This window comes from Podarcis cretensis (assembly GCF_951804945.1).
Source record: "Podarcis cretensis genome assembly, chromosome: 10".
NCBI lineage: Eukaryota > Metazoa > Chordata > Lepidosauria > Squamata > Lacertidae > Podarcis > Podarcis cretensis.
This window is the reverse complement of record NC_137179.1, coordinates 17,042,498-17,066,091: the sequence shown is the minus strand read 5'-3', so window position 1 is coordinate 17,066,091 and position 23,594 is coordinate 17,042,498. Positions and strand designations below refer to the sequence as shown.

Below are 23,594 nucleotides of genomic sequence, written 5' to 3'. Positions count from 1 at the left end.
GGTGGCATGAATCAGGTTACCCAAGTGTTGATGTGGGAATCATTTTTATTATTTCCAAAAGGTACACACCACTTAGTAACAAAACAGGTAAGGTGTTTGGATTTCAATGGCCCAGAATGCACAACTGGGTGGTGCATAATACTTACCTTAAAGCAAGCATTAGGACCCAAAATTTCTTCTCTGGCTCAGATTTTAATCTGAACTGGAGAAGAAAACTCCTCTTTCTCCCCTGATGTTCACAAACTGGTTCAAATAAATCAGGTGGGGGAGCCTATGGCTCTCTGGATGCTGTTTGGACTACAACTCCCATAGCCCCTGAGCGCTGGCTGTGCTGTGTGGGGCTCATGGAAGTCCCAACAACATCCGGAAGGCCACAGGTTCCCCATCCCCGGAATAAACCAAGCTTTTCTCTCAAGCCCACTTGCAGGTGGGTTCACCCAATGCGAGTGATGTTACAAAAGCATCACAGCCAACAAGAACTCTCTAGCAGGGTCCTTGATCAACACTCAATACTTGGCCAACTTCAGTAGATGGGGCGAGAGGGAGAGAGAGATGAGGAAGGTAGCCTTTTACAACATCATCCACTTGTGTTGCTTCTGTGGAGTCCTCTGGTTGTTCATTCCACTTGGCCTGAATATTCTCCTCTTCTTTCGGATGAAAGACCCAAAGTGGTTGGCTAAGAATAGGTACCTGCACTAGAGCTTCACGATGCAGGAGTCCCAAAGGCAACAATTCTACATCCGGAGCAGCTTCGGTTCTTAGTAATCGGCTTTGAAGGGGTAGTCTTTGTGATTGACAGAACTGCAAGAACAGGACATGGAAAAAGCTTCATGAGTTTGAATACATGAAAGGTAAAACCATGGGGTGGGAGAGGATTATTATCATCAGTTTGCTACTCGCCCTTCACCCTAAGGTCCCTGGGCGGGTTGCAGCAATTCAAATACAACGCTAAGAGTGGTTTAACGCAACTTTGCATGCTACCTAGTCCAAACCCATCTCAAAGCAGAAAATGTAGAGTTACGGCATCCCGCAATTTGTCCACAAGAATGTCTCCATTAAAGGAAACCGACAGTACCATTGTCCAACAGCCCTTGCCCTTAAGTTAATTCTACAGTTCGACCAAAATCTACCCCCGTGTGATGCCAACCCATTAGCTCTAGGCCCCCCCTTCTGTGTGTGACAGCTCTCAATGCCTATAGTCAAGCATTTTTCAGGCAAAATTCCACAGCATACGCTTAGCAGGATGTCAAGGCAGCAGGGAAAGGGTTACTTTTTAATTATATTTGATTGAGGAGGCGCTTTGTGTTTTTAAGAAAAGTTGGAAAGAATTTGGAACAGAAACTACTGGTGGCTGTGGGCGCACTACAGAAATAAAAATGATTTATTACCCCGCCTAAACCTCCCACTAAAAAAAAGATAGAGCATGGAAGTTTCAAGCTTACTCAGCCATCACACAATCTCTCCAGTTTTTGTTCAAGCTGAGGAGAGTCGCCATCTCTTCTTTAGTCAATTCAAAGTCAAAGACCTATAATTTGAAAAAGGATGAAAAAAGTGAGGTACATTCCCCCGGCCCATGGGCTGAATAATGAAATGTCAAGGTAACCTGGTGTGTGTGTGTGTGTGTGTGTGTGTGTGTGTGTGAGAGAGAGAGAGAGAGAGAGAGAGAGAGAGAGAGAGAGAGAGGGTGCCAAGTTTTCAAACTGAGAGCATCAACATCCCTACTGAGGAAGGTGTTAAGTGTGCATGGTTTGTGAGTAAGAGTACTTGCTCCTGTGTGCATGGAAACTTCCAGAATGCCACAGTTACTGTCATTTTATCACAGGCTTCTGCCAACGAACCCAGAGTGCCATCCTCTGTAAGGATGTTCATGGCTGAGCCAGGAGTTAAGTCCAGGTCTCCCTGGTCAGAAGTTCAACTCTAACCACTGTACCACTCTGGCATACACCATTGCCTCAGATGCAGTAAATTGTGAATTAAGTACAGTGGTACCTCGGGTTAAGTACTTAATTCGTTCCGGAGGTCCGTTCTTAACCTGAAGCGCCTGGGGCCTCCTGCTGCTGTCGTGCCGCCGGAGCGCGATTTCTGTTCTCATCCTGAAGCAAAGTTCTTAACCCGAGGTACTATTTCTGGGTTAGCAGAGTATGTAACCTGAAGCGTATGTAACCTGAGGTACCACTGTAATTAATTAGACTTCTTGCCCTACCACAAGGGCCCAGGGTAGATTACAGCAATTTAGGAATACAATATTAAGGTGCACCTATGTGGGACGCAGGTGGCGCTGTGGGTTAAAGCCTCAGCGCCTAGGGCTTGCCGATCGAAAGGTTGGCGGTTCGAATCCCTGCGGCGGGGTGTGCTCCCGCTGCTTGGTCCCAGCGCCTGCCAACCTAGCAGTTCGAAAGCACCTCCGGGTGCAAGTAGATAAATAGGGACCGCTTACCAGCGGGAAGGTAAACAGCGTTTCCGTGTGCGGCTCTGGCTCGCCAGAGCAGCGATGTCACGCTGGCCACGTGACCCGGAAGTGTCTCCGGACAGCGCTGGCCCCTGGCCTTTTAAGTGAGATGGGCGCACAACCCCAGAGTCTGTCAAGACTGGCCCGTACGGGCAGGGGTACCTTTACCTTTACCTTTATGTGTGAAAAGCATTCTATAACTTAGGGACGGCCACAAATGATCATTTCTCTCAAGCTGGCCCTCAGAACCTTTGTGGGCGGTAGAACTACCCAAATAGGTTCCCTCTGCCGATCTTAACATCCAAGAGAGTCGCTGGGGAAGGAGGTGGTCTTTCAGATTTTGAGGGCCTGAATTGTTTAGAGCACTAAATCCCAAGGTGAGCACATTGGATTAGTGCAGTTGTTTGAAAAGTGAGTCTAAATGGAACCCCAAGCAGCAATCTGGCCACTGCATTTTGGACCACTTGAAGTTTCCAAGTCCTCTCCAAAGGCTGTCCCACGTAGACTGCATTGCAAATGCAAGCTAAAAAGTAATGACTGGGATGTTCAGAGGGGGCCATGCACTCCATGGGTTTGGTGTTGGGAGCTAGCAGCCAGCAGGGTGGCTGGACAAACCTATTAGCCATTCAGCTCCTTCGCATCCTTTTCATACTGCATCAGACCATTGTACCATCCACTGTGACTAGCAACAGAACTCCAGGATACCAAGACTTGAACCTGGGTCCTTCTAAATGCACAGCATATGCTCTCCACACCACTGGACTACAATCCTTCCCAAACTGCTATTTGATTCAGATGAGTGGTACATCCACATGGCTGCATTAAGAATGGGGCAGTGAGATTCCCCTTTACCTTAAAATTCTCTTCCAGGCGGTGTGGTTTTTCTGACTTGGGAATGACAGCCACGTTCCTCTGAATGTGAAACCTGATCAGAACCTGCAGGGGCAAATCAAGACCTGTTTCCAACAAGGGTGGACCAATGTTTTGAGCATTTCAGATTTCCAATGAACTCAGCAACAGCTGTGGCAATAATAATAATAATAATAATAATAATAATAATAATAATAATCTGTCTCCCTATCTCCCCCACCCCTTTAATCATCTTGCCATGGGGATTGGGTGAAAGGCTTAATTCACGGCAGAGTCAAAGCTACGCAGCTCATTCTCATGTTTGTTTGCATGAACAGCAAACAGCCTCCTCAGAAGGAGAAAGTACCGTATTTTTCGCTCTATAAGATGCACCCGACCATAAGATGCACCTAGTTTTAGAGGAGGAGAACAAGAAAAAAAATATTCTCTTCCTCTCTGCGCAGCGCCTCTCCAGCAAAGTGAAGTCAGGACAGCAAGAGGGATCGCTGCGCAGCGAAAGCAGCAATCCCTCTTGCTGTTCTGGCTTCTAGGATAGCCATGCCAAGCCTCTTCAGGGCAGAGGGAGCGATCCTCCCGTTGCCCTGAAGAGGCTTTGTGTAGTTATCCCTGAAGCCAGGAGAGCGAGAGGGATCGGTGCACACCGATCCCTCTCGCTTTCCTGGCTTCAGCGATGGCTGCGCAGCCTGCATTCCGCACACACATTTCTCCTTACTTTTTAGGAGGGGAAAAGTGTGTCTTATAAAGCGAAAAATACAGTAAGCAGTCCTTCCAAGCCCAGATGGGAATCAACCACTGTGAAAAGCAGCATTCTGCAATGATCCTAATGCAATACTCCTCTTGGTTCAATTATGCCACCACCAGCGCAGGCCCCAATCAGCCCCTTCTGGTGGGCTGATTTGCAAATGCAAATACAGGCATGGCTACGTGCCTGGCATGAGCTGAATCTGCACCCCTCACCCCACAATTACTACACAGATGCACCATACTACAGTGGCACCTCAGTTTTTGAGCATCTCGTTTGGCTTTCGAACACTGAATACCCAGAAATGCATGCTTTGGTTTTTGAACGTTTCAGAAGTTGAACGGTCTTGTGGAACGGATTACCTTCGAAAACCGAGGTTCCACTACATTTTCAGCAGAGAAGCTTCCACAGTGACTGAGGCTTCCCTCAGCTTTTCCACAGAGCTATCTGCATGCAAAAATCAGGCACCATCCAAGCTCAGGCTGACTGCCTCGTTATTCACTCTTTGTCTTCAGCATATTTACCTGCGCGACGCTCTTCTTGTGCCTTGTAGCAATCTCTTTAACCGTTGGGTCCTCCAACAGGATAGGGTCCCCAGGCTTGAGACTACAAAATAAAGCCAATACACCCATTAACTGTGTGATTCCATGCCTGTGTATTCAGAATGAAAGACCCACTGCGTTCAATGCGGCTTCTAGCTAAGTGTTGGATTGGAACTTTAAAGAGTTATCCTCTTATTTCTTTGGCACATGTGACACTGAGCAGAAAACCTAGATTTCCTACATAGAACTGCAGCGGTAGCTGTCTTGCAGGAGGCAAAACTACTTCCCAGTAACACAATTCTCATTTTTATTCTCATGGAATTTTGGGTGTTGGAAGGGAGCTTGGAAGTAGTCTCATCCAACCCCTTGCTCGGTTCAAGGTCTGCTGTGCAGTTTGCAACTACAACACCCCTAACAGGTGGCTTAAGTTAGCCTCTGCTTAAAACACCCCCCAACAAAGGGGAGCTCATCACCTCCACTGAACAGCTCTGACCGTTAGGAAGTTTAGTCAAATGCTTACAAACAAGTCGCTGTCTTCTACTTATTTAGAGGGTTGTTACCTAAGAAGATGGAACAGACTGGTTTTCGGTTGCTCCAGGCCAAGGACTAGAACCAATGGCGCTTCCTCAATCTTAGAAAAAACTTCGAAGTGAGAAGAGCTGTGGAACATCCTTTAAGGACATAAGAACATTCTGCATCAGGTCAAAAGGTTTATCCAGTCCAGGATCCTGTTCTCACACCATCTGATTAGATGCCTATGGGAAGTCTGCAAGCACAACAGTGCTTTGCATTCAGTAGTTTGTATTTAGAGGCATACTGCTTCTGACAACACAGGTAGAGCAAAGCCATCGTAACTACTAGCTGTCAGGAGCTCGTCCTACACTCGAGTAGGACCCTGGCAGAGACACATGCCCGACTGGCATGTTCCCTCCCTCCCTCCTGGTCGATCGATCAGGAGCTTGAAAAGCTTTCTTCTGCCCAAACATCACAGCGACCGATGCCAACAGACATCGGCACACTTAGGGATCCGCAGAGTGTTCGCAGCTTGCGTGACAGACCTCAGCAACTCAGCATTTTGTCTAATCTACTTTATTTACATATAAACACACATGGAGCACTGCAACATGGCTCCCTCTCTCTCAAGCATCAGACAGCAAAGAGAATAAACAAAGGACAATAGTCCCACTTCACGCAACACAGTAACACAAGCATCCTGTCTCCGTCACTTCCCACTCTGTGGAGTCAAAACATATACAGTCATGTGAAAGACAACAATCCCATGACTGCAATCACGGAGCAGGAATTTTAACAGTAGCTGCCGACCTTGGAAGGTGAGAGATTTTCCTTTGCAGGAAGCATTTAAGCAGAGTCTAGGCTTAGGGATTCTGTATTTGCAAGAATACTGTGTCATGTAATATGAAAACCAGGTAACACATAAATAAATACAACAGTAGAGAGATTAACTAGATAAGCTCCACAGACCCAACAATGACTCCATGGCCATATACACTTGATCACACAGCATATACACAGAAAGCAAACAATCTGGACAATGAATGTTATCATCCCGCCAAAAGTTTAATTCAAAGCAGTCTTACGTATGGGCACCAAAAGGTCGGTAAGCAGTCACAGAGATCCCATTGGATTGGCAGTAGTGGATCAGCTTCTCCTGGGTAAGGTATGGGTGGCATTCAATCTGCAAGCCCAAGAAAACTCTGGATTACTCAACTAGCAGGCACTGACACACTCCTTTGAACAAATGTCCTATTTTAGGGGAGACAAAACATTTGCGAACTTACCTCCCACTCTACAGACACAAAGGCACACACACACACACACGTTATCTAAGAAGGTGATAAACAGTCAATCCCTCTTCACAGGGAACTTTGAGAGGGGAATAGAGGTCTCCTAACAACATGCAGCACCCTCAACAAAGCACAGGTCCCAGAATGCTTTGGGGGAAGCCGTGACTGCAGAAAGTGGTAGAGAGCTTTAAAATGCATGGTGTGGCTGCGGCCTAGTTGAGGAAGGCAGCACAGCTAAGGATTTTCAAATACAAGCCAGTGACCAGCTTCAAGATGTCCACATCCATGAAAGCAGGGAACCTCAGCTATGCTGGGGGAGCTCGCAAGGTAAGGTTGTGGAGGAGCAGTTCCTGACGAGACCGTGCCCAGTACTGAGGAGCTTCAACGAAGCAACATTTCCAGAAGCTGGCAGAGATGCTAGCCCTACTCACCTGGTGGTTGACAGGTTTGTGCTTCAGGCCAGGTTTCTGCAAGAGCTTCTCGATCTGATAGTGGTTGAAATTGGAGATCCCAATGGCTTTCACCAGCCCACAATCCACCAGTTCCTCCATTGCCTAAGGGGAGAGGGGGAAGGCAGATGAATTTCAGGGCATCACCTTGGTCCTATGTGCTGGAACATACTTTCACACCTGAGCTATAACCACAGATGGCAAGAGCACAGCATCCCTGGCCAAGTGAACCATTTAGACGGGTGGAAAATCATCAGCATCTCAAAAGTCATGATTAAGCTATGATGACATGTAGCTGGAGATGCGATAAGGAAAATGCCTCTTTGAAACTCATGTTTATGCAATGTCAGACACTTAGAAATTTCTGGAAATACTACTACAGTGGTGCCTCGCAAGACGAAAAGAATCCGTTCCGCGAGTCTCTTCGTCTAGCGGTGTTTTCGTCTTGCGGAGCAAGCCCATTGACGGCTTAGCGGATTAGCGCTATTAGCGGCTTTTAGCGGCTTATCAGCTTAGCGGATAAGTGGCTTAGCAGCTTAGAAAAAGGGGGGGAAAGGGGGGGAAGTCGGAAAAACTCGCAAGACATTTTCGTCTTGCGAAGCAAGCCCATAGGGAAATTCGTTTTGCGAAGCGCCTCCAAAACGGAAAACTCTTTCGTCTAGCGGGTTTTTCGTCTTGCGAGGCATTCGTCTTGCGGGGCACCACTGTATGGGGAAAATTTAAAATTGTCAGATAATTGCATCATTTCTTTCTTTCTTTTTACCCCAGTTTTTTAATATTTTAATTTTTATTGTAATTTTATTTACAACATAACATAAACCTCCCACCCCCAAAAAAGAAGAAACCCACCCTCATTAAACGTGAAAATAACATGCAATGAGCATAACATACAACAATACAAACAACCAAAAAAATTACTTCCTTTATCCTGTACCTGGCCTCCTTGTTTACTTCTTATAAGCTGTTTCCTTTATGAATAATTATGAATCAGTATCTATGTTTTGGCAGAAGGGCGCAGAGAGACCACGTACGTTGACCCCGTATAGTTGGTATATAGTTTGAAATGATGCAATTAATAATTATACAAATAATAATAATTGCATCATTTCAAACTATATACCAACTATACAGGGTCAATGTACGTGGTCTCTCTGTGCCCTTCTGCCAAAACACAGGTACTGATTCATTGGAAAGAAAATACCATGGCCCCCTCTGATCAATGAATAGAAGACATGACAACTCTTGCAACATACAAACAGATTGCTTTTAGATGCAATCTGTGTCTGATGAATTTAACAATATTTGGGATCCATTTATAAAAAGAATGACGTGTCAATGATAATTTTAAATTTGTTGAAATAACTGTACAGTGGTGCCCCGCAAGACGAATGCCTCGCAAGACGGAAAACTCGCTGGACGAAAGAGTTTTCTGTTTTGGAGGTGCTTCGCAAAACGAATTTCCTATGGGCTTGCTTTGCAAGACGAAAATGTCTTGCGAGTTCCTGTGGGTTTTTCCCCCTTTCCCCCCCTTTTTCTAAGCCGCTAAGCCGCTTATCCGCTAAGCCGCTAAAAGCCGCTAATAGCGCTAATCCGCTAAGCCGTCAATGGGCTTGCTTCACAAGACGAAAAAACCGCTAGACGAAGAGAATCGCGGAACGGATTCTTTTCATCCTGCGAGGCACCACTGTACTACTTATACACCCATATATTATATTGTATCACAATTTCAACGTTTCGTTGTGTGTTTTGTTTTTGCTTTTTTCACTTTATTTTCTCAGTGAAAATTTTCAAAAATACATACATACATACATACATAACATACATCTATGTTTAACCCAAAGGTTGCAGAGGATAGGGCTGAAACCAAACCCAGTTAACCTTCTAACCTCCCAGGTAAGCACTTCTCAATGATGTTCAACTCTGGCTGGAAATCCCTATACTTGACTCAAACTGGGAATGCCTGTGCTTGCCTGAAATATGATTTAATGAATGCACTGGTATTTCTCACCATTAGAGCACTCGGGAGGTGAGGAGACCTGCTTTTCGGTTGGGGAGAGACTGTTGCTCTTTGGCAGAGTACTTGCTCTGCCTTCAAAAGGTTCAATCCCTGCCATGTGCAGGAAGATCCCTGGACAGTCGCTGCCAGTCAGTGTAGAGCAGGGATAGCCAACCTGGGGCACTCCAAATTCTAGGACTCCAACCCTCATCAAGTCAGCATGGCCAAAGGGCATGGATGATAGGAGTTGTAGTCCAGCAACATCTAGAAGGCATTGTGATTGCTGCCTTAGTGCTGATGGGACAAGTAAGGCATCTTCCTGTGTTTGCGCTTATAAGAAAAGTATGGCCTCCATGTTTATCATCTCAGATCAAAAAGAGGATTTCAGGGAATAGAGCTGCAAATGAGAAGACCTTTGTCCAAGATCTTAGTGGGCTGCTTCATGTTCCTTAGCATCCCTGATTTTCCTGCTCAGCCACTAGATGGAATTCATTGAAACACCTTCAAAATGAGCTCAAGTCAAGCTTACCTCCCAAGTGCCCAGATAATCCGTGTTGCTGGGGATGACCATACCATTCTCGTCACGCGGAACTAAATCCTCTCCGGCCTGGCGGAAAGAAAAGGGCAATTGTTATGTTTCTGTCTGTTGCCCACCTCCCAAGGTCCCACCCCGCCTCTTGGGAGGGATGAGAATCTTCTTGCAGAAGAGATATTAAGCAATGATTCTAAAATTTTGTCTCAAATGTATAAATTGCTGCTTGAATGGCATTTGAAAGACGAGGAGGTTAAGTCGGTTATGATTCACTGGGCCAAAGATTTTGGGTATAATATACAGCTGAGTGATTGGGTAAAATTATGGAAAGAAGGTTTAAAATTTACTGCATGCAATGCCCTAAAAGAAAATGTGATGAAAATGATGTATAGATGGTATATTACACCTGTTAGTTAGTTAGCGAAAATGTATAAAGTTAGTAACAAATGTTGGAAATGTAAAGAAAAAGAGGGAACATTTTATCACATGTGGTGGGAATGTAAAAAGGTGAAATGCTTCTGGGAGTTGATTTATAATGAGTTGGGAAAAATGTTGAAATATACATTTATAAAGAAACCAGAAGCATTCTTACTGAGCATTGTTGGGAGTGATATAAATAGAAAGGAATGTAGGCTTTTTTTATATGCAATAACAGCAGCAAGAATATTATTGGCCCAAAAATGGAAGCAAGAAGAATTACTGACGATTGAAGAATGGAGGATGAAGTTAATGGACTATGCAGAATTAGATAAACTAACGGGAAGGATTCGAAACCGGCGGGACCAGAAGTTCACCGAAGACTGGAGTAAATTTACGGATTATTTGAAAAGTATTTGTGAAGATCAGACGAGGTTTGCAAGAAGTTTTGTGAGCAGTATTATTGGAAGTATTGCAAAAATGGGGAAGGGGGGATGATATGTTAAGAGATGTAAAGGCAATATAAAGTTAAGAAATGCATATGAAGTGGTTAAGACGGAGGATCATCAAAGGTGCTGATGGAAGTCCAAAAAGATTGTATGAGTGATACCAATTGTGTGGTACATTTTACAATTTGTATGACAAAATCAATAAAAAATTTTATATATATATAAAGAGAATCTTCCTGCAACATCCAAGGTTCACTGAACAGAAAGGGATGACGAGGGGCTTTGCTATTACCTTGAATCCCATGGGAAAGTGCATTAGATAGAGGTCCAAGTAGTCCAGCTTCAGCGCAGAGACCGAATCCTGGCATGATTTCTTCACCAAGTGCTTCTCATGGAAAGTGGACCACAACTGTGCAGGGGAAGAGGAAATCCATCAGCCCATTGACCCGTATCCTCTGCCCAGTTGGCAGAAAGCATCACTTTCAACCCTGATTATGAGTCCTTTACCCAAGGAACCGTTGCAGACCCTAGGCCAGGGAAAGCGAACATGGGGCCCTCTAGATGTTGTTGGAGTACAGCTCCTATAAGCGTCAGCCAGAATGTCTAGTGGCATGATGGGAATTGTAGTCCAATTCTCTTCGCTTAAGAAGTATAGCAAGCCCTCTCTGTTACACTTTTGACATTAGTCGAACTTCTCTCTCCCAACACTTCCCAAATTGGTCTATTTCTGCACTTTTCAATTCTCATTGGTGTTTGTTTGCATGCAAATACTGTTTGATGCTCCGTATTATTATTTCTGCACACTGCTTGGGTATTCTCTGAATGCAGAGCGGTTTGGACATTATGAAATATATAAAATCTTGGGAGAAAGCTAGTTTAGGACTCGTATACAGTGGTACCTCTGGTTACGTACACTTCAGGTTACATACTCCGCTAACCTAGAAATAGTGCCTCAGGTTAAGAACTTTGCTTCAGGATAAGAACAGAAATCGGGCTGCGGAGGCGCGACAGCAGCAGGAGGCCCCATTAGCTAAAGTGGTGCTTCAGGTTAAGAACAGACCTCCAGAACGAATTAAGTACTTAACCCGAGGTACCACTGTATCTGACATGCTAGTTTTCCTTGCGTCTGTTTCTTCACAATGGCCTTTCCCTTACTCTCACCATGAAGAAGCATTCAGACATGCAACTCACAGCACTTTCTCTCTCTCTCTCTCTCTCTCTCTCACTCACTCACACACACACACACACACACACACCCCTGTAGCCAAAGGGAATAACAGTATAGGAAAATAATATTCTGTTAATTGTACTCAGGACCAATCTATACATTGTTGGCCATGCTTTTTTTTTTTTTTAAGCACTCAAACCAGTCATGTTTATTTTGAAGGGGGGAAAGGAGCCAGGGCCCAATCCAGGATGTGCTCCCAAGATGGTTTCTCACTGAAAATCAACAACCTCAGGCTGGGGCTCAGAGGAATCTTCTTGCTGCAATAACAACCTTACCTTGCTAACAATGAAAAGTTCTTCCCGTTTCACAGCCCCTTCCTTGATTTTCTGCTGGAGGGCACTCCCAATCTCATCCTCATTCTTGTAGTAGTGGGCACAGTCAAAGTGGCGGTATCCAAGGTCAATGGCACATTTAACGGCTTCGCCTACTTTTCCAACAGGTGCCTGAAATACAAAATTTGTATTCTTTTTTCAAGCACCAAAACAAGCACTGCCAGCCTTTGAAATGTACCAAATTGCCTTTTTCTTTCTAAAACAAACAAACATTCCCAATTCGAATGTCAGATATATTACCAACTGGATTTATTAAACGTTTTCAAACATTACCACAAAAACAAAAAACAAATATTACCACATACTACCCTGCCCCCCCCCCCCCCATTCTGAAAATATATATTTCCACAATAAATGAGCAATGTGTTTAACAATTAGGAAAACAAATTTCAGGGAAGAATGAAAAGGATGGCCAAGTTGCTAGCTTCAAAAAGCTTGTACAAAACTAATTCCAAATAGGCAAAACAATTTGACACCGGAATGCTGGAATTGTTTGCTGGGGCCCTTTGGATTTCAGTTATGCTAACCTGGGTACAGAGTTGATATGATAAAATGTTAATCTGGGTCAAATATTCCAAACTTCCACCCATACTTCCACCCATCTGGTGCTTTGCAGAGTGGCACAGGCAAAAGGGCAGATTCCCTGTTCCAAAGACTTGCAAACTAAATCAGCATTACAGCTTGATGCCCTCCAAATGTTTTGGACTACAATTCCCATCACTCATTCTGAGGGCTCTTGGTCAGGGAAGGCTGATCCACCACAGTTCTGCTGCTAACTCTGAGTCAGCAAAACCATGTTGGCTAAACTTCCCCTAGACCAGTGCTTCTCATACAGCAGTGATGGGACCCATCGGATTTAGAACTCAGGGAATTAAATCAGGCAGAAAGATTTCATCTGTAGAACCGGCTCCTCATTTCAGAAGTTATGCCTAAGAACAGCCATGGTGGGAGAAGTCGCCTGACCACCCCACAACCCCATTTCCCCCCATGCCTGCCTCCACCAGGGCCAGGGCCTTCTCAGTGATGGCTCCAACCTGGTGGAATGCTCTGTCCCATGAGACCAGGGCCCTGAAGGATTTAACTTCCTTCCGCAGGGTCTGTAAAACAGAGCTATTCTGCCTAGCTTTCAATCTGAACTTAGCCTGATCTTTTATTCCCCTTCCTTCCCTCCCCCTCCCCTTTTTATGAAGATTGCCCGCTCTGGGATCCCACAGTTAATTCTCCCCTGGTCTCCTCAATGGCCCAAATAGGACTAATTTAGCCAGCTAGCCCTGGTGATCATCTAATGTTTATTGGATGGATTTCCCCCCTAAATTGATTTTTGAATTCTGAATTTATTGTTATTCACGCTTTATACTGTATTTTATGCTGTTTTTTTGTTGCATCAATTAAGTGTTTTAAATTTGTCGTTAGCCACCCTGAGCCCGGTTTTCTGACCCAGGAAGGGTGGGGTATAAATAAAAAAATATTATTTATTTATTATTTATTATTGGTGCAAGTGATGCCTGAATAGGGTTTGTGGCTTTGCGGGGCAACCAGATCTTTCTGCCTCATTTCACAATCTGCAAAAAAAGAAGAAAAAAAGAAGAAAAAAAGAATTAAGATGCCGATTCCCTTAATAAAAGATGAAAAATGGGGAGAGGGTGTTGCGTTGGGGGTCTTGGGAGGCCGAGGAAGTTCTGGCTGCCTTATGACAGCAGGAGGCAGAAACGTGTCTTTATATTTCTAAAATTGTTTCCATTACTTTTATGAGGCTGAACAAACAGAATGAGAAAGGCAACATTTTCCTCTTGGCTGTGCTTCTACAACAAGGCCCTTGGGAAAGAAACTTGTGATGCTTCCCGTGAAACAACTCTTAGGCTTCCAAAAACCGGATGATACGAACTACGAATTCTCTACGAATTATAAATTGAGAGGTGTTGCTTGCAGGCAATGCAGCCTTGACAGGGCAATCCAAGGAAGCTCTACAGAGACTTATCAACTGTTTTGTCTGAGTTTCACCATAATCAGTTCCCTCGACACTGAGCTGGACAAGCATATTGGCAATGCAGCTACTTCAATGGCTTGCCTCTCCAAAAGGGTATGGGAAAATGTGATGCTAACTCCCAGTACCAATGTTATGGGTAGGCAAACTAAGGCCCAGGGGCCAGATCCAGCCCAATCGCCTTCTAAATCTGGCCCGCGGACGGTCTGGGAATCAGCGTGTTTTTACATGAGTAGAATGTGTCCTTTTATTTAAAATGCATCTCTGGGTTATTTGTGGGGCATAGGAAGTCATTCGTATTTTTTTCAAAATATAGTCCGGCCACCCACAAGGTCTGAGGGACAGTGGACTGGCCCCCTGCTGAAGAAGTTTGCTGATCCCTGACTAAGATGGTCTTGCGTGTTGTGCACACTGCTTTAAGGAAACAAAATAAAAGAAAAAAAATTCCTTCCAGTAGCACCTTAAAGACCAACTAAGTTAGTTCTAGGTATGAGCTTTCGTGTGCATGCACACTTCTTCAGATACACTGAAACAGAAGTCACCAGACCCTTCTATATAGTGAGAAGGTGGGGAGGGGTATTGCTCAGAAGGGTGGTGGCAATGGGTGATTGGCAGATAGCTGTGATGAGCCTGTTGACGACTCTTAACGACTGCAATAGGTCTTACAGGAAAAAGCAAGGGGTGAGAAGGTGAAAAATGGCTTTGTCATGTATAATGAGATAAGAATCCAATGTCTTTGTTAAGACCAGGTCTCTCCATGGTTTTAAGTTTGGTAATAAATTGCAATTCAGCAGCTTCTCTTTCCAGTCTATTTCTGAAATGCATGCACACGAAAGCTCATACCTAGAACTAACTTAGTTGGTCTTTAAGGTGCTACTGGAAGGAATTTTTTTTCTTTTATTTTGTTTTGACCATGGCAGACCAACATGGCTACCTACCTGTAACTGCTTTAAGGAAGTGAGTCGTGGTCAACTGACAACTAATAATAATAATAATAATTTATTATTTATACCCCGCCCATCTGGCTGGGTTTCCTCAGCCATTCTGGGCGGCTTCTAACAGAATATTAAAATACAATAACCTATTAAACTCAGAGAAGCTATGAACTATCCCGAGCAGGGCACCAAACATGAGCAGGTCATAGTGGAGAGTTTTGACCAAACGTGATCCACCTAGAGGAGGAACCGGCAAGCCACTCCAGTATCCCTGCCAAGAAAACTCCATGGACAAAGGCAACAGGCATATAAAAGTTATGACGCTGGAAGATGAGCCCCTCAGGTCGGAAGGTGTCCAACATGCTACTGGGGAAGAGCGGAGGACAAGTATATCCAGAGCTGATGAAGCGCCTGGGCCAAAGCCGAAAGGACGCTCAGTTGCAGATATGCATGGAAGCGAAAGGAAAGTCCAATGCTGTAAAGAAAAATATTGCATAGGAACCTGGAATGTAAGAACCATGAACCTGGGTAGGTTGGATGTGGTCAAAAATGAGATGGCAATAATAAATATTGACATCCTGGGCATCAGTGAACTAAAATGGATGGGAATGGGCGAATTCAGTTTGGATGACTATCATATCTACTGCTGTGGGCAAGAAACCTGTAAAAGAAATGGAGTGGCCCTCATAGTCAACAAAAGAGTGGCAAAAGCTGTACTGGGATGCAATCTCAAAAATAATAGAATAATCTCGATACGAATCCAAGGCAGACCTTTTAACATCACAGAAATCCAAGTTTATGCACCAACTACTGGTGCTGAAGAAACTGAAATTGACCAATTCTATGAAGACTTACAAGACCTTATAGAAGTGACTACAAAGAAGGATGTTCTTCTCATTATAGGGGATTGGAATGCTAAAGTAGGGAATCAAGAGATAAAAGGAACAACTGGCAAGTTTGGCCTTGGAGATCAAAACGAAGCAGGGCAAAGGCTAATAGAGTTCTGTCAAGAGAACAAGCTGGTCATCACAAACATGCTTTTCCAACAACACAAGAGACGACTCTACATGTGGACATCACCAGATGGGAAACATCGAAATCAGATTGATTATATTCTCTGCAGCCAAAGATGGAGAAGCTCTATACAGTCAGCAAAAACAAGACCTGGAGCTGACTGTGGCTCAGATCACCAGCTTCTTATAGCAAAATTCAAGCTTAAACTGAAGAAAGTAGGGAAAACCACTGGGCCGGTAAGATACAATCTAAACCAAACCCCTTATGAATACACAGTGGAAGTGAGGAACAGGTTTAAGGATTTAGATTTGCTGGACAGAGTGCCTGAAGAACTATGGGTGGAGGCTCGCAACATTATACAGGAGGCAGCAACGAAAACCATCCCAATGAAAAAGAAATGCAAGAAAGCAAAGTGGCTGTCCAACGAGGCCTTACAAATAGCGGGGGAGAGAAGGCAAGCAAAATGCGAGGGAGATAGTGAAAAATACAGGAAATTGAATGCAGATTTCCAAAGAATAGCAAGGAGAGACAAGAAGGCCTTCTTAAACAAGCAATGCAAAGAAATAGAGGAAAACAACAGAATGGGAAGAACCAGAGATCTGTTCAAGAAAATCGGAAATATGAAAGGAACATTTCGTACAAAGATTACCATAATAAAGGACAAAAGTGGTAAGGACCTAACAGAAGCAGAAGACATCAAGAAGAGGTGGCAAGAATACACAGAGGAATTATACCAGAAAGATATGGATGTCTCATACACCCCAGGTAGTGTGGTTGCTGACCTTGAGCCAGACATCCTGGAGAGTGAAGTCAAATGGGCCTTAGAAAGCACTGCAAATAACAAGGCCAGTGGAAGTGATGGTATTCCAGCTGAACTATTTAAAATTTTAAAAGATGCTGCTGTTAAGGTGCTACACTCAATATGCCAGCAAGTTTGGAAAACTCAGCAGTGGCCAGAGAATTGGAGAAGATCAGTCTACATCCCAATTCCAAAGAAGGGCAGTGCCAAAGAATGCTCCAAATACCGCACAATTGCACTCATTTCACATGCTAGCAAGGTTATGCTTAAAATTCTACAAGGAAGGCTCAAGCAGTATGTGGACTGAGAACTCCCAGAAGTGCAAGCTGGATTTAGAAGAGGCAGAGGAACCAGAGACCAAATTGCAAACATGCGATGGATTATGGAGAAAGCTAGAGAGTTCCAGAAAGACATCTACTTCTGCTTCATTGACTATGCAAAAGCCTTTGACTGTGTCGACCACAGCAAACTCTGGCAAGTTCTTAAAGAAATGGGAGTGCCTGATCACCTCATCTGTCTCCTGAGAAATCTCTATGTGGGACAAGAAGCTACAGTTAGAACTGGATATGGAACAACTGATTGGTTCAAAATTGGAAAAGGAGTACGGCAAGGCTGTCTATTGTCTCCCTGCTTATTTAACTTATATGCAGAATTCATCATGCGAAAGGCTGGGCTGGATGAATCCCAAGCCGGAATTAAGATTGCCGGAAGAAATATCAACAACCTCAGATATGCAGATGACACAACCTTGATGGCAGAAAGTGAGGAGGAATTAAAGAACCTTTTAATGAGGGTGAAAGAGGAGAGAGCAAAATATGGCCTGAAGCTCAACATCAAAAAACGAAGATCATGGCCACTGGTCCCATCACCTCCTGGCAAATAGAAGGGGAAGAAATGGAGGCAGTGAGAGATTTTACTTTCTTGGGCTCCATGATCACTGCAGATGGTGACAGCAGTCACGAAACTAAAAGATGCCTGCTCCTTGGGAGAAAGGCGATGGCAAACCTAGACAACATCTTAAAAAGCAGAGACATCACCTTGCCAACAAAGGTCCATATAGTAAAAGCCATGGTTTTCCCAGTAGTGATGTATGGAAGTGAGAGCTGGACCATAAAGAAGGCTGATCGCCGAAGAATTGATGCTTTTGAATTATGGTGCTGGAGGAGACTCTTGAGAGTCCCATGGACTGCAAGAAGATCAAACCTCTCCATTCTGAAGGAAATCAGCCCTGAGTGCTCACTGGAAGGACAGATCGTGAAGCTGAGGCTCCAATACTTTGGCCACCTCATGAGCAGAGAAGACTCCCTGGAAAAGACCCTGATGTTGGGAAAGATTGAGGGTACAAGGAGAAGGGGACGACAGAGGACAAGATGGTTGGATGGTGTTCTTGAAGCTACCAGCATGAGTTTGATCAAACTGAGGGAGGCAGTGGAGGACAGAAGTGCCTGGCGTGCTCTGGTCCATGGGGTCACGAAGAGTCAGACATGACTAAACAACTAAACAACAACAACATTAAACATTAAAAGCTTCCCTAAACAGGGCTGCCTTCAGATGTCTTCTAAAAGTCTGGTAGTTGTTTTTCTCTTTGACATCTGGTGGGCGGGCGTTCCACAGGGCGGGTGCCACTACCGAGAATGCCCTCTGCCTGGTTCCCTGTAACTTGGCTTCTTGCAGTGGGGGCAGTTGCCAGAAGGCCCTCGGCGCTGGACCTCAGCGTCCGGGCAGACCGATGTGGGTGGAGATGCTCCTTCAGGTATACTGGGCCGAGGCCGACAGGAGCGACTGACAGGAGTGACACTTCAACACCTTCCACATGCGCTGCGTCAGGAAGGTTTGGGGCCTCACATGGCAGCACAGAGTCTTAAACCAAGATGTGCTCTCCCAAGCCCACATTCCCAGTGTGTTTGCACTCCTGTCTCAACAAAGTCTACTCTGGCTTAGTCATTTCCACAGAATGGGAGATGGCAGGATCCCCAAGGACGTGCTGTACGGGGAGCTGGCTTCTGGCACCAGGCACAAATGAGAGGCACAAATACAAGATGGGTGACACCTGGCTTAAGAGCAGTACATGTGAAAAGGATCTAGGAGTCTTGGTTGACCACAAACTTGACATGAGCCAACAGTGTGACGCGGCAGCTAAAAAAGCCAATGCAATTCTGGGCTGCATCAATAGGAGTATAGCATCTAGATCAAGGGAAGTAATAGTGCCACTGTATTCTGCTCTGGTCAGACCTCACCTGGAGTACTGTGTCCAGTTCTGGGCACCACAGTTCAAGAAGGACACTGACAAACTGGGACGTGTCCAGAGGAGGGCAACCAAAATGGTCAAAGGCCTGGAAGTGATGCCTTATGAGGAACGGCTAAGGGAGCTGGGCATGTTTAGCCTGGAGAAGAGGAGGTTAAGGGGTGATATGATAGCCATGTTCAAATATATAAAAGGATGTCACATAGAGGAGGGAGAAAGGCTGTTTTCTGCTGCTCCAGAGAAGCGGACACGGAGCAATGGTTCCAAACTACAAGAAAAAAGATTCCACCTAAACATTAGGAAGAACTTCCTGACAGTAAGAGCTGTTCGACAGTGGAATTTGCTGCCCAGGAGTGTGGTGGAGTCTCCTTCTTTGGAGGTCTTTAAGCAGAGGCTTGACAACCATGTGTCAGGAGTGCTCTGATGGTGTTTCCTGCTTGGCAGGGGGTTGGACTCGATGGCCCTTGTGGTCTCTTCCAACTCTATGATTCTATGATTCTATGATCAACCCCGCTGACGACCTCAGACTGCCTGGAGACAGACGGTCAAGGTTGTGTATCCACAGCAGTGACCAGAGGAGGAATGACGGCTGGGAGGAGCACAGACGCCCTGGTGCATCTGCAGAAGCACAACTGGAAGCAGGCGCTGCAACAGTTTGACGTCACCCCCAAAGGCAAACTCCTCCACGGTCTCCCAAGACAGACGGAGGCCAAGAACAACAACAACAGTATAAGGCAGTTTCCTTACACCAAGCCAGACCCATTGGTCCACCTAGCTCAATATTGTCCACACTGGCTGGCAGCAGCTTTCCAGGGTTTCAGGCAGGGAAAATCTCCCAGTCCTACCTGGAGCTGCCAAGGTTTGAACCTGCGACCTTCTGCATGCAAGACAGAAGCTCTACCGCTGACCTATGCTAGGTCATTGTAGTTTTGATAGGGATCTGGGGGCTGTTATCCAATTCCCTGTTCAACATTCGATGCAATTACAACACCTCTGACAGATGGTCGGCCACCATTTCCCAAAGTAGTCTAGTCTACTGCTTAACGCCTCTTATTACCCATAGGAACAGGGCTCTTTGCCATTTCTACCCATGAATTCCTCTGCAGCAACAAAGAGCAAAGTCAGCTGTGTGTGTGTTCATGAATGAGAGATGGATAATTTGCCAGCGCTTTACTTTTTCGTAAAGTCATTAGTACAATGGATGGGTGCCAACTGCAAACCCAGTGTTAGCCAAGCTTGGCAGCTTCAAGGCATTTAGCTTTTTTAAAAAAATATCATTATAAACAATTATATCCTGCTTTTCACTGTCTAGGTTGCAAAGCGGCTTACAATGCCAGAAATTATACAATGTAAAGAAATTTGAAACATAAATTGAACCTCAATATTCAAAACCCTCAGAAATTTTAAATGTTTTAAAATTTCAATCAAACACTATTTACCACAAATACTAAGCATATTTAGGATTTGTCTATTGAATGCAAATATAATAAGCGAGCTACACTGGATCACAATCTAGAACAGTGTTTCCCAACTTTGGGTCTTCAGCTGTTTTTGGACTACAACTCCCATCATACTTAGCGAGCAAGACCAGTGGTCAGGGATGATGGGAAGTGTAGTCCAAAAACAGCTAGAGACCAAAGGTTGGGAAACACTGATCTAGAACACTGGGAAAAAAATTCTCATGCCAAGTGCAATGTCTGCAGAGGAAAATTGTTTTGAATTGGAAAATGGGTGCAGGAACATTTTCCAGTTTAAAATTTACCAGGAATTCCACATCGCTGATGAATGTTTGAGAAGAGTAAAGCCAGGAGTGAACTGCCTTGGCTTACAAATTCTGCCACTAAACTGGAAACTGAGAGGCCGTCCTAATGGGCTTACTGTTCATTTGGGGTCATCGCAACTACAAGAGATGCTTTTGTATCTCACTTGATGACTATGAACTCGGAAGACTGGAAACTGCATGGGAACTGACTCCTCTGAAAAGCTTTTGGGCGAGTTGATGAGAGGAGAAAGGAAATAGCTCTCTCTGATATGAATTCTGCATTGGCCATTCACACATGCAAGTCACCAGGTCCAGCAAAACACTTCAGAGGTCATGTCTGACAGCAAAACTTCTGAACCGACAACTGAGAACCACTTGGATCTGAGGGGCTATGAGGCAACAAGAGGAAACGAGTTCTATGTGTGAGGATGCTGGCAACGGCCCCGTCCACAAATGCAAATTATCACTGGGATTGGCAGGAAGGCATATGTGAACGTGCATGCACAAAGTACGATTTTCTTCTCTCCCCTCTCCTATACTAGGTCTCGTGTCCATCCAATGTAACTGGCTGCCAGCTGATTCAAGATAATAATAATAAAAACTAAAAAAACCTTCGATATCACGGCGCAGAATAAAACTCCCTGGACGCCCAAGTCATAAGATAACGGCGACAATCACTGCCTTGGATTGCTTAAAAATGGAACCAAGGCAACTTTGGGGAGAGCACGCCTCTCAACTGCTAATAAGCAAAACCGGACCTGCAGCTGCTTTGATAAGCGCCGCGGAGTTCTCACGTGCAGGCACTCCGAGAAAACGATCTGCACGTGAGAACGAGGCTTGTGCGTTCCTTTCGGGCCGAAGCAGCACAATTCAAAGGAAACGCTCGTCCTAGAAACGCACCCAGTTTTGGATGAACCTTATATTACCCGAATCGAGCTGGATATAGGCAATAAAAAGCAGAGAAGGGAAAGAGTTGCATAGAAGTCGCTCCAAAGCGCTGCAAGGCCGACCTCCTTTCCCGGCTGCGCGGAGCAAACGTGCGGAAAGGCACGGCGGCTAAGCGCTCCACCGAGCAAGCGGGTCTTCCTCTCCCTCCAGCTGCGCAAGGAAATAGAAATAAATGGGGGAAAGGCTTCCAAGCAGCCAGGCGCGCAACTCCCGTCTGCAGCCCGGGCAGCTTTGAAGGCGCCGCGCTGCAAAGGGCAAACTGCAAAAAGGGCTGCAAAGGGCAAACTGCGCCCGCTTTGCCCCCCAGTACCTGCCAAGTGCCCAGCCCGAAGAGGGGCATCCTCGCCTTGGTGCTCAGCTCCACGAACGCAGCCATGGCTCTCGCCCTCGGAGCCTCTTCCTTCCCCCGGGAACAAGCCGCAGCTGTGCGGGTCTCTCTTCCCCCGTGACCAGCCTGGCTCCGCCCCGGCTCGGCAGGAGAGCGCGGAAGCGCGGCGCGGATCTGAGCGGAGGGCGGGCCGGACCGGAGACGCACTGCTTAAGCGCGTGGCGCTGGCGCGGGCCGGACAGGATCCATGCAAACGCCTGATTTGTTCTGTATACTATGACCGCCCGCCCCCCGCTCCGAAAAAAAGTTTCCATTGCAATGGAAGAAGCGGGTTTAGGAGAATGGGAAGCTGTCTGGAGGAAAGTGCGAACATGCAGACTTTTAAAATAGACTTGGCCTTTATCTGGTTGCTATAAGGAAGCGCCGGGATTTCTTAATCTGCCTTTGAGGAGCCCAGGGCAGTAAACGTGCCTCTCTTTATTATTGTATCTTTTCCCCTTTACCCTCCCACCAAGGTCACTAACAAAGGCAGTCCACACATATTCCGACAGAATGTGGTGGCAAATCTGCGGCTTTGACTGGTTGTGCATTCATTGCTAGGTGAGGATTTGAACCCACACCCATCCGGTTAAGCCCTAGAATCATAGACTTGTAGAGTTGCAAGGGACCCTGAGGGTCGTCTAGGGCGGCAAACCTTCTCCTGCAATGGGTCGCCCATCCAATTTGAAACCGTGCTGAACCCTGCTTAGCTTTGCAAAAAATGTGCTAGCAGTTTTTTTGCTGCATCATAGTACTTTATCTACACCCCACAGGCTTTCTGCCTGCAGGGAGTTAGTACTGTACATAAGGCACTGGCGGGTAACCTCAGACGTGAGGGCCAAATGTGGCCCTCCTGGCCTCTATCTGGCCCTTGAGACTCTTCCTAGGCCACACCTGCCACCAGTCCAACTTTGCACCCTTTCCTGAGTAGTTTTGGCCTGACTGGAAAGTGTCTTTGAACAGAGATAGGTGTGCAAGTATGTATAGGTAATGCCATGGGTTACTCTAGAAAGCAACATTTACATGTGTCGCTTCAACCATTTGTGCCTATGGCTCTCGGAAGCCTGCCCCATGTTGCCCTTCACCCCTGACATCGGGAAGCAGACAAGGATATGCCCACCAAATTCAACTCGACTCTTTTGCTACTTCGTGAATAGATCTTCCCATCAACAGCTAATATGAACAAGGGGAACAGCCTCTTCTCCTTGCTAGTAGTGCAGCAGGAAATCCAGAAGTACAGGGTCCCGCCATGGGAGCCACAGCCACAGCTTCTAAGATTGTGCAAGGTTGTATGATAACTTCTGCAATAATAATAATAATTATTATGAGTGCATTGCAATGATCAATGAAGATCTCCATGTGTTGCCTTTCAGCTAGATCTGGGCACATACATGGGCAGATCATTTGGAGTTCCCCAATACCTTCTTTTGGAGTGGCTTGAGTTGTGAAGGGAAGAAACAGAACTTACACATAGGTCTATTGAAATGGAAGCGCCTTGTGTTTTCAGTGTTCCTAAATGCTTAGCCTAGGTGCATGCAGTGGCAAAAAAGCTCTCCTTTCATGCTGACGGGGTGTGTCTCTAGGGCGCTGGAGACAGGGATGCTGCTGCAATAAGTTTTGGGCCCCCTGGACCTCTCCACCTCTGCTCCCCTCCTACCGGATGATACTTTTAGGGCAAGGCTAGGGAAGCTGCGGCTCATTAGACTCCAACTCCCATCTGCCCCAGCCA

General features: G+C 45.6%; 1 protein-coding gene across 1 annotated transcript; it reads right to left on the bottom strand.

The window, feature by feature from the left end:
* Positions 1-27: 27 nt before the first annotated feature.
* Positions 28-21,968, bottom strand: LOC307225179 (aldo-keto reductase family 1 member B7-like). Its single transcript, XM_079993026.1, has 10 exons — positions 21,809-21,968; positions 11,755-11,922; positions 10,544-10,660; positions 9,383-9,460; positions 6,840-6,962; positions 6,202-6,299; positions 4,586-4,667; positions 3,302-3,385; positions 1,443-1,525; positions 28-801 (listed from the first exon to the last, which is right to left on the bottom strand). The coding sequence occupies exons 1-10, from the start codon at positions 21,872-21,874 to the stop codon at positions 759-761; spliced, it is 942 nt and encodes a 313-aa protein (XP_079849152.1). The 5' UTR covers positions 21,875-21,968; the 3' UTR covers positions 28-758.
* Between the last annotated feature and the right edge of the window lie 1,626 nt (positions 21,969-23,594).

Coding starts and splice junctions, on each gene's coding strand:
- LOC307225179 (XM_079993026.1), bottom strand. CDS start 21,874: ATGGCTGCGTTCGTGGAGCTGAGCACCAAGGCGAGGATGCCCCTCTTC. Junction 6,300..6,839: donor ACAAACCTGTCAACCACCAG/GTGAGTAGGGCT, acceptor TTGGGCTTGCAG/ATTGAATGCCACCCATACCT. Junction 802..1,442: donor AGAGATTGTGTGATGGCTGA/GTAAGCTTGAAA, acceptor CTGTTCTTGCAG/TTCTGTCAATCACAAAGACT.